Source organism: Candoia aspera, chromosome 6, assembly GCF_035149785.1.
Source record: "Candoia aspera isolate rCanAsp1 chromosome 6, rCanAsp1.hap2, whole genome shotgun sequence".
Lineage (NCBI taxonomy): Eukaryota > Metazoa > Chordata > Lepidosauria > Squamata > Boidae > Candoia > Candoia aspera.
The window spans coordinates 18346082-18362527 of NC_086158.1; the positions used below are offsets into that span (position 1 = coordinate 18346082).

At 37.0% G+C, this 16446-nt stretch overlaps 1 protein-coding gene across 1 annotated transcript in view; it reads left to right on the top strand.

Annotated features, from left to right (window-relative positions):
- The first annotated feature begins 1079 nt into the window (after nt 1-1079).
- BCHE (butyrylcholinesterase) overlaps nt 1080-16446 on the top strand; it is a 49376-nt gene continuing 34009 nt past the window's right edge. The window contains exon 1 of the mRNA XM_063307873.1: nt 1080-2602. Coding sequence (XP_063163943.1) covers nt 1080-2602 — 1523 coding nt within the window. The remainder of the gene's footprint in view (nt 2603-16446) is intronic.

Below are 16446 nucleotides of genomic sequence, written 5' to 3' on the forward strand. Positions count from 1 at the left end.
TCCAGCTTTAAAACCACATTCATCTTCTTCCAATCCAGCTTCCCTTAATATACATTCAGTATATATGTTGAATAAATAAGGGGAAAGTATACAGACTTGTTGCACAACTTTGCCAACCTGGAGCCAGTCTGTTTTGCCATGATCTGCCTGTGTTGTATATCGATTTTCCATGAGGTATTCTGGGATTCCCATTTTTCTAAGCATGTTCCATACCTTGACATGATTGACATGATTGAAGGCATTTCTATAATCAGTGAAGCACATAATGACTTCTTTTTGGTATTCTTTGTCTTTTTCAATTATCCACTATGCATCAGCAATAATGTCTCATATTCCTCAGCCTTTTCTAAAGCCAGCTGGAACATCTGGCATCTCCTTTTCCATGCAGGGATCTAATCTGTATTGGGTAATCCCAAACATTATTTTGCTATCATGTGAAATTATAAATAGCTATACACATTCCCCGATAAAAGTCATATAATGTGATATTTGTAGCTCAAACTTGTTAGCTATTCATTAGAAATAAGTGGATCACTGAAGGAAACTTGTTTCAGTACTTGCTTCCCCTAGATTTTCCAGTTGCTATTAGATTCCAACCTTTATAAGCAGCTCAGGAACAATCTTTCTTAGATCATTTTCCTAGCCCTGGTACCCTTTGTTCTCAGACAAAAAACCATCTCCATCTCCAGCATAAGGAGGAGATGGGCTTGTGAGTCTGAGTCTGTATGGCAAAAGAGCATCTCAGTGAAGATGTGCATTCACAGTTAGACCCTGGCTGGCTGCTGGCTGGCTGTCAGTGAATGTGGGAGTGTTCAGTTTAGCCCAACTGAAGTGGTGGTGGTGCTGGTGGTGATCATATTAACTTTTTGCCCATTTCTGTTTGGTTATATTTTGTGAATAATGACATTGGGACAGTTTCCAAGCTGAGCTGTCTTTGAGATCCATTTTCTTTGAATGCAGCTGCCATGTTGTAAGTCTCTTGAGGTTGTACAACACAGCTCCCTAATGCAGTAGCTCACTTCATCTCTGCATCTGAAAGTTCTGGTTAAACTCTTTCCTTTTCTTTTATTTCAGAATTCATGATGCACACCAATGGGATGTGCAACCACACAAAAATTCTCATGTGGTTTCTTCTGTTCTATATGTTTGTCAAGAAGGTGTTCCCTGCTGGGGATGATACCATCATTGCTACTAAGAATGGAATAGTAAAAGGTGTTCAGTTGCCTGTGCTTGGTGGAACAGTAACTGCATTTCTTGGGATTCCATTTGCAACACCACCAATTGGTAGCCTGCGTTTCAAAAAGCCACAACCTCGAGAAGAATGGAAAGGAAGTTGGGATGCCACCAAGTATGCCAACTCTTGTTTTCAGCTCCTAGATAATACTTTCCCTGGCTTTGCAGGGTCAGAGATGTGGAATCCAAACACAAAACTTAGTGAAGACTGCCTTTATCTCAATGTATGGGTTCCTTCTCCCAAGCCTAAAAATGCAACAGTCATGGTATGGATCTATGGGGGTGGCTTCCAAACTGGGACAGCCTCTCTATCTGTTTATGATGGCAAGTTTCTAGCCCGTGTGGAAAGAGTCATTGTTGTTTCAATGAATTATAGATTAGGGCCTTTGGGATTCTTGGCTTTGCCAGGAAATGAAGAAGCCCCAGGAAACGAAGGTTTGTTTGATCAAAGGCTAGCACTTCAATGGATCCATGACAACATAGGAGCCTTTGGTGGCAATTCCAGAAGTGTGACATTATTTGGAGAAAGTGCTGGAGCAGGGTCTGTTAGCTACCATGTTCTTTCTCCACAAAGCTATCCTCTCTTCACTCGGGCAATCATGCAAAGTGGAGCTGGAAATGTCCCTTGGAGTGCAATTCTACCATCTGAAGCAAGAAGGAGAACTCTAGTTCTAGCTGAGCTCCTCGACTGTACTAGCGAAAATGAAAGTGACATCATTTTTTGTCTTCGACACAAAGATCCCCAGGATATATTGGAGAAAGGAGTAGCTGTTTTAACACACACCAGTCTCATAGATTTGTATTTTAGTCCAGTGGTTGATGGTGACTTTCTTGCTGATATGCCAGCAATATTACTGAAAAATGGGCACTTTAAACAAACACAGATCTTGATGGGAGTGAACAAAGATGAAGGTACAACTTTTCTTGTGTATGGTGCACCTGGCTTCAGCAAAGATAACAACAGTCTTATCAATGAAACAAAATTCCAGGCAGGTCTGAAACTTTCTTTTCCAGGATTAAATGAAATTGGATTGGAATCTATTGCTTTTCACTATACAGACTGGGAAGATGAGAATAATATTTTCAATTATCGTGATACCATGGATGATATCATTGGGGATTACAATATCATATGCCCAGTGGTTGAGTTCATAAAACAATTTGCCTTGGCAGAGAACAATGCTTTTTTGTACTTCTTTGAGCACAGATCTTCAAAACTTCCTTGGCCAGAATGGATGGGAGTTCCACATGGGTATGAAATTGAGTTTGTATTTGGACTGCCTCTGGAGCGAAGAGTTAATTATACGAAAGCAGAGGAAGCACTGAGCAGATCTATGCTGAAGTACTGGGCAAATTTTGCAAAAACTGGGTAAGGGCTGTTTCATTTTACAATGCAGTAACTTTTCTTATTATTTCTCTTCAGAAAGTATTTTTTGAAACTATTTTCAATTGCCAGCTTATTAGAATGGCATCTGGCTATTCCTGCTCCATTACTAATATTAATATAGTTGTTCACAAATGTAATATGGAATCTGACGTTGATATCAGTGATAGAGTATAATATTTCCAATAGAGAGCAATAAGAAACTGCTGGCTATCTCTCTAGGAAAAATGTCCCAATTCTTCCAAGAGCTGACAATGTTGGGTTAAAGTCAGAATATGCTTTAACAGTATTAATCATCCACTGTCTAACTTTCAAGAGAACTAAACCTTGGTTTATATTTACAACAGCTGGTGCAATTGAAGGTAGGTGTTTCAAGTTGCAAAATATTGTATTTTCTTTGTCCTCAGCCTTTCTACCATCATGTTCTTTGACAAACAAAGAGGAAAATTTGAAAAAAAAAAAGGGAATAACAGTTGGAAATCACCTTTAACACTAAAGCACTGAATTAATATACATGAAACATAACAAGAAGGAGAATACAATGGGGAAGAAATCCCATACATGTACTGTCCGTCCATCCACCCATCCACCAATCCACATACATTTCGTGTTTTCAACATGAGTGTGGTGGCTGAGAGTGGGTCATGCTGAATATGTGCCTTTAAGGGACAATCTGAGAGACATCCCATAATCAGTGATTTAATTCCAGAATTTGTTACAACAAAGTTCTCCTGACAATTTTCTCAATGAGTATGCCATTAATATTCTAATCATGAATTTGTCTTAAGGTTACCACTTTAGACAAATCGCATGGTACAGAATAAAAATAAGGCTGAAATGCTAATCCAAATTTCAGAGTACAGATTTTTAAGAGATAGGCCAGAAACTTCTATGGCAGGAGTGCAGTGTATCTAGATCAATTGTATGCAACAGATGAAGTTCCTTAGCCTTTTTTCTCCTTTTTTCTTTCCTATATAAAAATTCATGCAGAGACATCCACATTCATCTAGAAGCTGACATATCGATCAACTTCGATTTTCCTAAAGTATGATTTTCCTAAGGTTTTTTTTTTTTTTTCATTTCCATGTCAGTTCATAGGCTCTTTTGGAAAATAATATTAAAGTAGAAAAAAACATGCAGAGTATAGTTTCTGGAATTCTTTCCAACCCCTTTATCAACAGTGGCCATAGTATGCATTTCATGTTTGCACATATACCTACATGATGTATGTGCACGTGTGTGTGTGAGAGAGAGAGAGAGAGAAAGTGGCAGGGGGAGGATATTTTAAATCATGTTAGGTTTATATGTGCTGCATTTCTCTCTGTGTATTACTGCTCTTCCCTCATGTTGTATCTGTATTTGTGTTTTTGTTGCACTGGGAAGCACAGGTGGCTGCATAGACTCAGCTCTGGGTCATGTGACCAGAAGGGAGGAAGAATGGGGTTGCCTCTCCCATTGGGATACATTGGCAAATTTTTTTCAGGAATGCTTTTTTTTCCTACGGCCCCAGCTGAATGAAGTCCAATTTTGAGCATGGTCTTTCTTTTGCCAGTTTTTCTTCCCTACACCTAAATCTGGAGCAGTTTTCAGTAGCATTTCCCCATTTGAAAATGCTGCACAATCTGGGAGTCTTCCTAGCCTCACAGCTCCTGCTCAGTGAGTAGGTAGCATCGTTTGATTATCAGGACCCCAGAAGCATGCCTCTCTGTTATGGTGCCTGCCCTCTGAAATGAGGTTCCCACAGAGATCTAGGTAGCTCCTACCCTTTTGGCATTCCAAAGGGCCTTAAAGACCTACAGTTCTTCTAGGCTTTGGGCTAGGATAGTTGCAGCCCCTCATTGGGTGCATGATGAGTTTGTTGCTTATGGGATTCACCATATTATTTATTGTTATATGCTTTATTCTTTTGATTGCATTTTGTTGTTTTCTTTTTAAGCTGTGAGATGCCCAGAGTCAATTGGAATTGGGTGGTATCAGAGTTAAACAAACAAATCCTTCTGATGGACTGACTCCTAACCCCTTTCTTTCCAACATTCTGTTAGGTTGGGAAGAATAAATATGGTATGCACCTTTGTGTGCATTTCTTTGAATTTATTTTGTAGTACACATATTTAATATAATGTCTTGTTGTATGCTAACACTTTTATGTGCATTTTCCCACCAAATTAAACATCTTGCAATATTAAGGAAACATGACTATCAAATAATAGCTGATCTAAGGTTTGCACATTTTCACTCATTCAAATCAAACAAATATCTCCTCTTCTCCTTTTTTCACATCTAATTCTGCCAATATGCAAAATTCAAGGGGTTATTTTGTAAAGTGCAGAATGTGCCTAGGAGGCTAACAGTATTTTCCATATTTGCTACAAACTGTCATTTTAGGCCATGTGCAATGGCAACTTGAATGATAGCATTTATTTGTCTTTCTAGGATGCAAAAGTAGTACGACTTTGATGTTCACCCTACCCTGCTATTTAATGCTAGACTCTTAGCACACGTAACTGCAGCCTACATTTGAAATTCTGTGAAGACTCTTGACTTTAAAGTTTTCAAACAAAAATATTCACCCTCATCACACTTATTTGTCTGGAGAAATAGCAATGCTGGAGAAAAATAGAACTATTCAGGCCTACAATCAGTATCTTTCTATCTGTAAATAAAGCTGGGCTCCCTATAAAGGTCACATAAATATAAACGGTGCTGTTGCTATAGCTCTTCCCACAATAAGAGATTTCTGTTTTGTCTCCTGCTGTCACTTTTGTAGTATAACAAATAGGATTTTCCCCCCAATAAAATATTCTGACAGCCTTGCCTTTTATTTTTGTCTGAAGATGGCCTAATTTTGGAGGATGTTTTACATTTCTTTGTAAGCATAGCTTCTCTTTGTAGGTCCCAGTACAATTGTCAAAGCTCAAGTCTTTAGTTTTGGAAGAGAGTAGCTCACATTTAGATCCGTGATTGCCTTACCCCCAAATAAATCGGGAGTTTTAAAGCAAAGTTGCTTATAGTGCATTATTTTGAAAGTTGTACCAAGCCTCTAAATAATAGCTTCTCATCTGCCCATACATTATTTTGCTTTCAGAATCACAGAACCCTTTCAGGATTCTCTTTCCAGTGGGCTGCAGCCTCTCTGGTTTCCTGTTTCAATTAAATCTCAAAGAAACGTGTCCTATTGGTTTGTTTGTTTTTTTCAGACTGGGAAGTACTGGGAGGCAGAGAAGCTTCAAGGTAATAGAAATATGTGTGACCAAAACCTCAGCACTGTTGAAAGCTTCAGCAACAACTTGACACAGTAAACAAAGTTCAAAATGTCATAAAGAGAAATTCAAAAGAAATTCTCAAGCATCCTGAGAAAAAGGTAGAAAAACAAATCCTCTTTTGCAAGTTTTTAGAACTTGAGAAATTTTAAATGAGATTTCGGTACAGCATTAACATTATTATCACAATTAACATTATTAACATTACACACTAGCAGTTGTGGTAATAATTAACATTATTATCACAACTGCTAGTAAACTCAAACCAGCTGATAACTAAAAAATTAAATGGGGGAGCGTTGGAAGGGAAAAATAATTCAACCAGCGGTAGGATTGGTAGAGCTTTGAACTCCCTGATACCTATATGATCAGAGTCCTGTATACCTATGAATTTTATGTAAAAAATGCAAGAAAAAATGAGCAAGTGCTAGAAGAATTTCAATCATAAGTCGGTACTAGACAGCTTCATTTGTTTTCTGCAGTACATTTTGCTGCAAATGTTTTAAGCTTCACTTCATGCAGTCCTGATGCACATTGGCTGAGAAAAGAACCTAGTCCATGACAGCATAACACACTGTAGAATGTGTATGCATATATGTATATATATCACATATACACATATTTCAAAAACAGCACATCAATTGCCTTACCCATGACGTCAATCCAATTGTTCTTTGAATTATTGTTTAATTAGTGGCAGGTAGTATTTATTTCAAGCAAACACTGAGAATCTGCATTATCTGTGAGCACTGAAAGATCATAACTATGGGTGGATAAATGCCGTTCCACTTATGGCCACAAAGAACAGGCGGTTTTTGTCTTTTAGCAAGAATCATTTACTTAAGACTCATTACTTATTAAGTTTTAATAACTAACATTATTAGAAGAATTCAGAGTCATTGCAATACGAGATGGGCAGTGAAGGAATATGATAAATAAACAAATAAATAAAGCATTTAGTATTGTTTGAACCTGTAATTTCCCAAACATTGCTGCTCTGAATAAGTCTGAATACTTCATACAACAGTGTGATTTTTAAATGTGTTCTGTTTATTTTATTTAGGAAAACTATGACTTAACGTCATCTACTAAACCTCCTTAGCTCAGAAAATAGCCTGATCTATCTTGGAATACTCTAGCTTATCCAAGTTCTGGAGCATAAATCAGGAAAAAAAATGGAGCCCTGTTTTTTCCATTGTTTAGCCGTGGGAAAATCATAAATGCTTGGGAGTGAGTTTCTTCCAACAGTATGGAATGTTCTGGTTTGAACCATTATGAATGAAGGAAGTATGCCAAATTTCATTGAACCAGAGCCAAGAAATGTTGAATCACATGTCTTTAAAATCTGTCAAACTACCTTTTTTGACAGAATGTAATGATATTTGCAGCAGGAAAAAAAAATTCTACAGTGTCAATTATTTGAGAGATCCTAAAACAAAATAAAGCCTTGATCATACAACTTCTAAAAATTGTAATGAGCTGAGCAAATGGATAAAGTCTCTCTCAAACATTTTCTCTCCTATTCCTGAAATTCTTGTGATCAGACAAAAGATAGTATGATCACAAGGATTGCACTGGTCTGAGGTTCTTCTTTTCCTTCTTCTCAAGGATTTTTAAAATGAACGAATAGTTCAACTTTTACATTCATTTACTGATTTGCTTGTTTGTTTCCTTGCTTTGCTGAGTGTTGCCATCCTTTTCATCAAAAACATTGTAATTCATTTATTCATTTACAACTGTTTGTATGCTACTTTAATCTCATGATTGTAGGCAGTTTACAGTGTAAATATATATTTTTTTAAAAAAATAGTAATATAAAGCAGCAACAGCAAAACAAACAAACCAACTGTGTTCCCAGATTAATTCTCAGAGGTAGAAGTAAAGTAGGCTTTTGAATTAGTAAACTAGAGAAACACATTCTACCTTATGGGAGTTTAAAAACAGCATGACACATCATTTTATTCCATTCAGGATTTGGGATTTGTGCCATAGTGGTGCTCAGCCTGAGTAAATAAATACTACTTCTTACATTTCTCCTCCAATTTCTACAGCTAAAATAAACTAAGGCAGCATGATAAGCTCGCAAGGTAATTTCTCTTTCCCTTGAGATGACTATTTAATAATGCAATCGTACATGTGTTAGGCCTATGTACTTTTCCTTTAGTTTTTAGGTGACATTATCTGCCTCAATGTTTGAAGTGATTGGACATTGTCCACTTCATTTAAGAAGAAGAGCACGTCACCTTAATTGACTGTTTTGCTTCATATGTGCTTCATACACAGAGACAACTCCAGAGAAGCAGCTGAACTGAAGCAACACAGCTGCTCAAGGTCCAGGAACTAACCGTAGCAGTTTGTGGCTCTGCTTCTATTCAAAATCACCCTTGACTCACCCCATCAAAGCTTTTCATAGCTCTTGGCATGTTTTGTTAGAAATCTTTGTCTTACAAGAGGTTTTTTTTTTGTTTTTTTTTCCCCAGATGAGTGAGCATACCATGTCAACATTAAATGATCAATCTAAATAATAATAATAATAATAATAATAATAATTATTATTATTATTATTATTATTAGTGTAAAATGGACCCATTCTACATACTGTAAGAAGCCAATCCAAATAGTTGATGAAGTAAGATTCAACTATGGCAATGAGAAAGTGTTCTCCATCAAACCTGAATGACCTTTCTAAAGTTCTCTGTTTCTAGTTTGTATGGATATATACTGTGCTAAAGACCAAATGCATCTTCAGAGATTTGATTGCAAAAGGGAAGGATAGAAAAGTCTTAACAAGGGATTCCTAAACCATAAAAAAGGGATAAAAATACCAATTTCTCCACCAGTGGTATCAGGAAATAACTATTATCATCAATAAATATGAAAGATTTGCACATGTTCATGCACATACAGTGGCAGCAGCAGTTCACTTTTGGAAACTGATAAAGCTATTTTAGCCAGATAAAAGTTTCTTAGTATTTCTCTTTGACTTTGATTCAAAGCCCATTTTGGTTTTGGTAGATGTTATTATGAATATTAATCAAAGCATGTTTTCTTCTATGCGGTTATTTTTGGCTCTGCTTTCCTCATGATTTATTTTAAATTCAGAAAGCCATGATGACAACTACGTTCCTTTTTTAAAAGGTAATTTTATCCTCATTTTTCTTCTTGACTTTTGGTGTTCTTCAGAAAGCCTTTGGAAGTAAATGAGTGACAGTAACTGGTACTATCAATCACAGTCATTGATACACTCAGCAAAACCCTTGTAAGGGGGAGCTTTATTTATCATGAAGAAAATACTTGTCAACCAGTTTCAAAAGTTGCTTAGGTTATGCCTTTTACATTACTTTAGTCATTATATTTATTCAGCACCATTTTCCAGATACAAGTGGAATTTCTTTTTCTTTTTTTCTTTTTTTCTTTTTAAAAATGCTCTGACAAAAGGATGGACAAATCAAATGCAAGAAAAAACAGTTGAAGGAACTCAGCAACGTATCATTGCTATAGCTCTAGAGAAATGCCCCATCTACAAGAACTGACAGTCTTGCTTCTTCGCATTCTCTGAAGCAAGCCCTCCTTGCAAACTTTAATTGGGTTTTGAGCATTTGAAATATTTCTCCTTTTTATATTTTAAGAAACCTTTACATTTTCCTTTGAGGTGGGCATGAAAAAGTGTCAGTTGTGGGCCAGTCTAGTTTTGGTCTTAGGTTTATCTTTTTTGGCTAGCAGTTCCTTTCTAAGAGAACAAACATTAAGTACTTCTGAGTACCCACAGAGAGATGGACACTTAAGCAGGGAGGAGAATATCAAGTTTAAGAGCCCATCACCTTTACTGTACTCCTTGTAAATACTGTTGTCTGTCTACTTCCCCTCTCTGACATAGGAAGGTAGCCATATTAGACTATGGTAGTAAAAAAAAAAAAAAAAAGTCTGGTAATTCCTTTTTTGACTAATAAATTTTATTAAATGGCATATGCTTTTACTTCATCATAATAATTTTTAATAAATTTTATTAAATGGCATAAGCTGTTCACTTCATCAGATGCGGAGACTAGCCACTCTCTCTATATGGTGAAGAATGCTGATTATTGATTAATTATGTGCCATCAAGTCATTTGTTGACTCTTAGTGACCACATAGATACATTTTCTCCATGACGATCTGTCCCTAACCTGGACTTTCAGGTCTTCCAAAGGTGTATCCATCACCACTTCAACTGAGTCCATTCACCTTGATGCCCTCTTCTTCTCTTTCCACCTTTCCCAGCATTATAACCTTCTCCAGGAAGATAGTCCTTGCATAATGTGCCCAAAATAGGATCATTCAGCCTTGGTTGATTTGTTCAATGATCCATTGGCTTGTTTTCTTTTTTGGCAGTCCATGATATTCTTAGGAGTCTTCTCCAACACCAAGTTCAAGAACATCAATACTCTTCCTATCCTGCTTCTTCAAAGTCCAACTTTCACTTCCACAGAGTGTCAGAGGGAATACCATGGCTTGCACAGTTCTGATCTTCATATGTATACAGACATCACAGCATTTGAATATCTTTTCCAAGGCCTTAATAGACACTCTACCAAGTGCTAATCTGTGGTATATTTCTTGACTGCTGGTTCGTTTACTGTTGATGGTTGATCCTAAAGGCAAAAGCTATCCGCCACTTCAATATCTTCATTGTAATTTCTAAGACTGGTTGTTATATCTATTGTCATTAGTTTGGTCTTCTTTATATTTAATTTTACTCCTACTTTTTCACTGTGGGACTAAATACTCCTTCACTTTTATTACTAGAGGTTGCAGATCTTTTGCATTTTCAGCTATCAGGGTAGTGTCATCAGCATAGCACAGATTATTGCTGTTTCTTCCTCCAGTTTTAAAGACACACTCATCTTTTTCCAATTCAGCTTCCCTTAATGTATATTTAGCATATAGAGACCATCTCATCCCTATCATATCAACCCGTCCCATCCGGTCATGCAGAGAGGGCATGATACGGACCCCGTCTGTAAGAGAACTCCATCTGGCGGGGTCCAGGAGGCGGGCCTTCTCTGCAACAGCTTCCACCCTTTGGAACACCCTTCCCCCGGAAGTGTGATTGGCTCCCTCCCTCCTGGACTTTAGGAAACAACTAAAGACCTGGTTCTGTCATCATGCCTGGGGCAGGGAGGGAGAATAGTCATTCCTGGGGATGGCTAGTCTCTCAGGAGGACGCTGCTCTGCTTGTGAATCACAAAGAACTTTTAGCCATTGGGTTCTTATTATAATTATTTTATTATGTATTATAGCATTTTATAGTTTTATATTTCTCTTATTTATGTTTTATTGTAAACCACCCAGAGTCCCTTTGGGAGGTGGGCAGTGATAAATTTGATAAATAAATAAATAAATAAATAAAGATTACATAAATAAGGGGAGAGTATACAGTCATGTCACACTCCTTTGCCAACCTGGAACCAGTCTCTTTCACCATGTTCTGTCCATAGTGTGGCTTCCTAACCCGTATATACGTTTCTTATATGATGCCAGTGAGATGTTCTGGGATTCCCATTTTTCTACGCATGTTCCAGAGCTTGGCATGATCCACACAATCAAAGGCCTTTCAATAATCAATGCACTAGTGATTTCTTTTCTGGTATTCTTTGGCTTTTTCAATTATCCAGTATGAATCAGAAATAATGTCTCATGTTCCTTGGCCTTTTCTAAAACCAGCTTGAACACCTGGCATCTCTTTTCCACATACAGCTCTAATCTGTGTTGGATGATTCTAAGCATTATTTTGCTAGCATGTGAAATTAAGGATATTGTATGATAGTTTGCACACTGTGTTAAGAGTCTCTCTCTCTCTCTCTCTCTCTCTCTCTCTCTCTCTCTCTCTCTCTTCCAATATGTTTGCCACTGTGTTGTTCTCCAGGTTTTCTGGCATGGCTTAGTTAGAGCCTTTACTAGTTCTTCTGTTGCTTGCCATATTTCTGTCATTACCTTCCAATCTGGTAATGACAGAGTGCTGATCTATCTCCATCTTCTAGTACTGGAGGTTCTTATAGGTAGAGAATATACATTCATTCCAATTCATCCAAGTAATCATATACTGTATAAGAAATCTAGCATTTAAATATATGCTGGTCCATGTTCAAAGTCAGCATACACGAATGAACTATTGTGATAAAAATAAAAAAGTAATATCCCAGAAATAATAAGCAGAATTGGAACTAGTTAATAGATGGGAAATCTAAGTGAACTAGCCTGGGAAGTTGAAAAAAATGTCCCAGAAGAAAGCAATGGAAAACAACTTCTATACTGTTCTAAAATTAACAATGTGTTCCTGTAGTCACCAGGAGTCAAACTCAACTGGGAGGAGACTTTAGGTAACGGTGGTATTGTTGACAGAATTTTTCAAAAGAAATTCTAACCAAATAGAAGCTGAGTTTCACTTCCTGGTCAGCTGTGAAACAGATGGCATACACTTATAGATTACCATTTCATCCATACTGTAGGTAGGGTGTGAGGTAGATAGGTAGGTAGATATCTCAGTTAAAAAAACACAATTGTTATCCTTATATAACATGCTGTGTTCAATACAACCAAACCATGTTATCGTGTAAAGAAATGGCATGGTTCCCAGAACATACTAAGATAATTGCTAGGTTCTATTACTTGCTGAACCATAAACTTTTGAACTCTATTTTAGTTTAGTGAAAACCCATATAAACACTGACACTATATCAAGTTATGTCTATGTGACAATTGTAGATATGCTTCCAGATCTCTTAGACTAGGCTACTTCAGAGTGTGGTACTTATGATATCTATGATGATATCTTAATCTCCTAGGAATCCACAGGTAGATATATTGGAAATAAATAGTTCAGATAATGAAAGTCCCAGATAGACCCAGGTTCTATTATTTGGAAAGATGTTCTATGACTTCAATTAAGAGACCTGTGAACAACACACTGGTATGTTGTTGCTGACTTCATGCAAGGAAGACTCGCTTTTCCCTACCAATGAATTCTTCTCATGCATCAGATTAACCTCCAATTTCTGAGCAAGCTGATCTTCCAGAATGACCCAGGTTAGCAATCAGCATGATGTTATATATAGGAGTGCATGCCCTAGTTTTCCCTTGTAAAGAAAATCAAGCAAATTGTGTCAGAAAGGAGCTCTTGAAGCCCTCTGTATCTAGGTTTGCCCACATTTCTGGCAAAATCTTACTGACAACACAATCTCTGCATCTTAGATGCTGTGATAAATGAGGGAGGAAAGAGAGAATATATGGAATGGGTTAGAGAGGGAGAGAGGGCTGGAGGACAATGTGGGAGATGCAGAAAATTCTTAGTTTTTTAATGACTGATTTAGAATTTTAATTTTTAATTTCTAACCTGATTTTATGGAACAAAACTATTGTCTTATAGTGCTTAATTGTCTTGTCTGGTATGTGTGCTTTTATGATTGTGAACGATCTAGTGCTGTTCAAAGATGGTGGGATATAAATTTTGCAATAAATAGATAAACTGGAAAAATGCTAAATCTGTTGAATCTGCACTCAAACAGCTCAGATTTAAAGGGTATACTAATCTTTAGAAAGTTTGTTATTTAAACTTTTTACAATTGGCTCTAGTTACTTCATCCTTATCAGTATACATGCAGTATGATCTTTCTGAAGAGTATTTAGATGATAATAAGTATATCATTTTATCTCACTCCTGTCCTCCCCAGTCTCCCCCCCCCCCCCCCGCAGCTGCCCAAATTACTGAACATTTCTAAGAGTTACCTTTTAAATCAGCCTGGCCAAGGACAATACAAGTAAAATACCATTGCCTCAATCTGTTAAAATAGTGAGGAGATAAATAATAAAATAGAAATTCATTGGTATAAAAAATCCCCAGTCATTTGTTGTTGAAAGTAGTATTTATGTCCTTCTTCTCATAACAGAAAGTCTGCCACAGCTATTCAATACTGAAGGGTAGTAATAACAACAACTTAGTAATTACATACAGTAAGTACAGATTTAGGACATCAGGCATGTGGACATCAGGTGTGTACCCAATAATTGGGAGAAAATATTGAGCAATTTATATTAAATTATAGGGCGTGTTCTGTTAAGTGTTAAGGGAATCTCAAAATTAAGCAGACTTTTACAATAGATTTGGGAAGTAGTTTGTTGATGCTGGCTAAATTACTAGAGGAAAAAGAAGTCTTCAGCAGATTGTTAAGTTCTTTACACATACTAAAACTTTGTTTATAGAAACTGAAGGCTGTATTTCTATGGAATACCTTGCACACAACTCTGACTCCCAATTGCCACAGGATAAAAAGGTTATATGCTTGTGGAACAGAAAACTGAGTCTTGTGAAAGTTCATACCTAAAAGGGAAAAAAAAAGGTATTATTTGGATGAGTTCCTAGCAATATAGAAGGAGAAGGAGGATGTTAGGACACCCCCTTTGCTAAGTGTTCCTTCAAACATAGAACTGGCCAGAACTGGCCATATATGGGTAGAGGTGAGGAGACAACAGTGTCAAAGTATCTTGTGCAACCATACGATCATAGCCCTACTCCTTTTTATATGTGTCTGATGTATGGCACACATTAAAAATCTATGAGGCCCTGATTGTCTGGTACCACCAGCTATTTTTAGTCATTGACCCCCCATTCCTCATTGCCTACAGATGACCCTGGAACGTGTGTCTTTCAGAGATATCTATATCATCTCTCGCTCTCGCTCTCCATCTCCATCATCTCCATCATCTCTGTGTCTATGTATCTCTATCTCTATCTTCTATCTCTATCTCTCCATTCCGTTGTGTCCAGTTCTCAGAGGCTGCCTGAACAAATCCCTGCAGTTTTCTTGGCAAGATTTCAGAAGTGGCTTGCCATTGCCTTCTTCCTAGGTCTGAGAGAGGGTGACTGCCCCAGGGTCACCAGCTGGCTTCGTGCCTAAGGCAGGACTAGAACCCACGGTTTCCTGGTTTCTAGCCCGATGCCTTAACCACTACATCAAACTGGCTCTTGTCTTTGACATAGTTGTTCATAATTTACCTATTATTTTTGAGGGCAGCCAACAGTATGAACACACTCCTCTGCTGAAGGCTGGGTGCCATGCAACCCCAATACACAAATTTTAATAGTCTAAAAGAGCCATGTTCAAATTTAAATATGCTGTGTAGCTACCCTCTTTCCTTTCTTTTGTCTAACTAAGACTATCAAACTATCTTGAAATGAATGCAGTTGGAGAGTAATGCATAGTGCTTCTGGAATTATACCACACTTGTTTAACAAGAATAAATTTTATTTTTATTTATGTATTTATGTATATGATTTATAGGATGTACTCTAAAAAGAATGCAGTACTGTATTTAATTTGTGAGTTTAAAAAAGACACTTTTAGGAACAAAAAGGTTTTGGGATCACTGGAGTAGGACACAACATCTGTAATCAATTTTCTTATACATGACCTTTAAAAAAACACTTTTTAACTCAATCACTCTAACTCTCATCTTCAAATAGTAAAGAAGCAGATGTGTTGTTCCATTGTGCCACCTCCTGCTGATATGTTTGTGTCTTTTTCTCTTTCTTATCCTCCATATTCTATCTTTTTTTGCATTGTCTCTTTCTTCTTTCTCATGGATCTCTTTCTACCTGTGTTGTAATGTCTTCCTCTCTTCTATCCCACATATCCCAAGAATATTTTTCTATTCCCTTTGCATTAAGTTACTCCTGTGATATAAATAAGGATTTGTGTGAAGCTGATAAAGTATGATTCTCATGGATAGGGCATGGAGGCCTTGCAGTTCCCTCCTGGACAAGTAGATTAAAACCTTTTATCTTTCATTGTCTAATCTATTTCTCTGTTGCCTTCCTTTGGTGCCAAATTTCAATTAAATCCCTAAAGATCTGAATCATAGAACTTTTTCAGACTGGGAAGCTTACCTGAACAAGGTAACAGGAAAACAAAGCAAAACATTATACAAGTGTCCTTCATCACCCTGCAACTATAAAAGAGTGAAAAAAAATGCAATTGACAGATATTCTAAAGAAATTCAGGTAGAACTTGAGAAAGAAGCAGAAAAAACAGAAGTTTGTTTTACAGGGAATGAAACTTTCAGATAATCAAAAATCAGACAGACATCAGCTTACCCTTACTAGTGAGCACTTTTCTGATTCTACAATATCAAAAGACACCCAACAGGGGAAAAAAAATCAATATTAATCTTGATGAATTGTTATTGATACAATTATTATGTCCCTATATAGGTTCCACTGTAAGAAAGATGTAGGACAACAGTTAATAGAGGGGAGGGCAGGTTGAAGATAACCGTCTCCAATCCCTATCATGTCTCTGTTTTAATTGTCCTCTCCAAAGAATAGCTTTTCAGTTCAATCAAGGTTATTAGGTTGAAGAAGTTTAATTATGGGAGGGGGATCTACTTCCTGGTAAATGGACACAGGATTGTAGCCAAAGCTAGTTACATGTAGTTCCCATTGAAAACAAGTAGAAAGTTACCAATTATGTTAATGTTCTTTTGTGAATTAAGTGCAACTAACAATCTGGATCCAAACCAATGTGTGTAATTAGT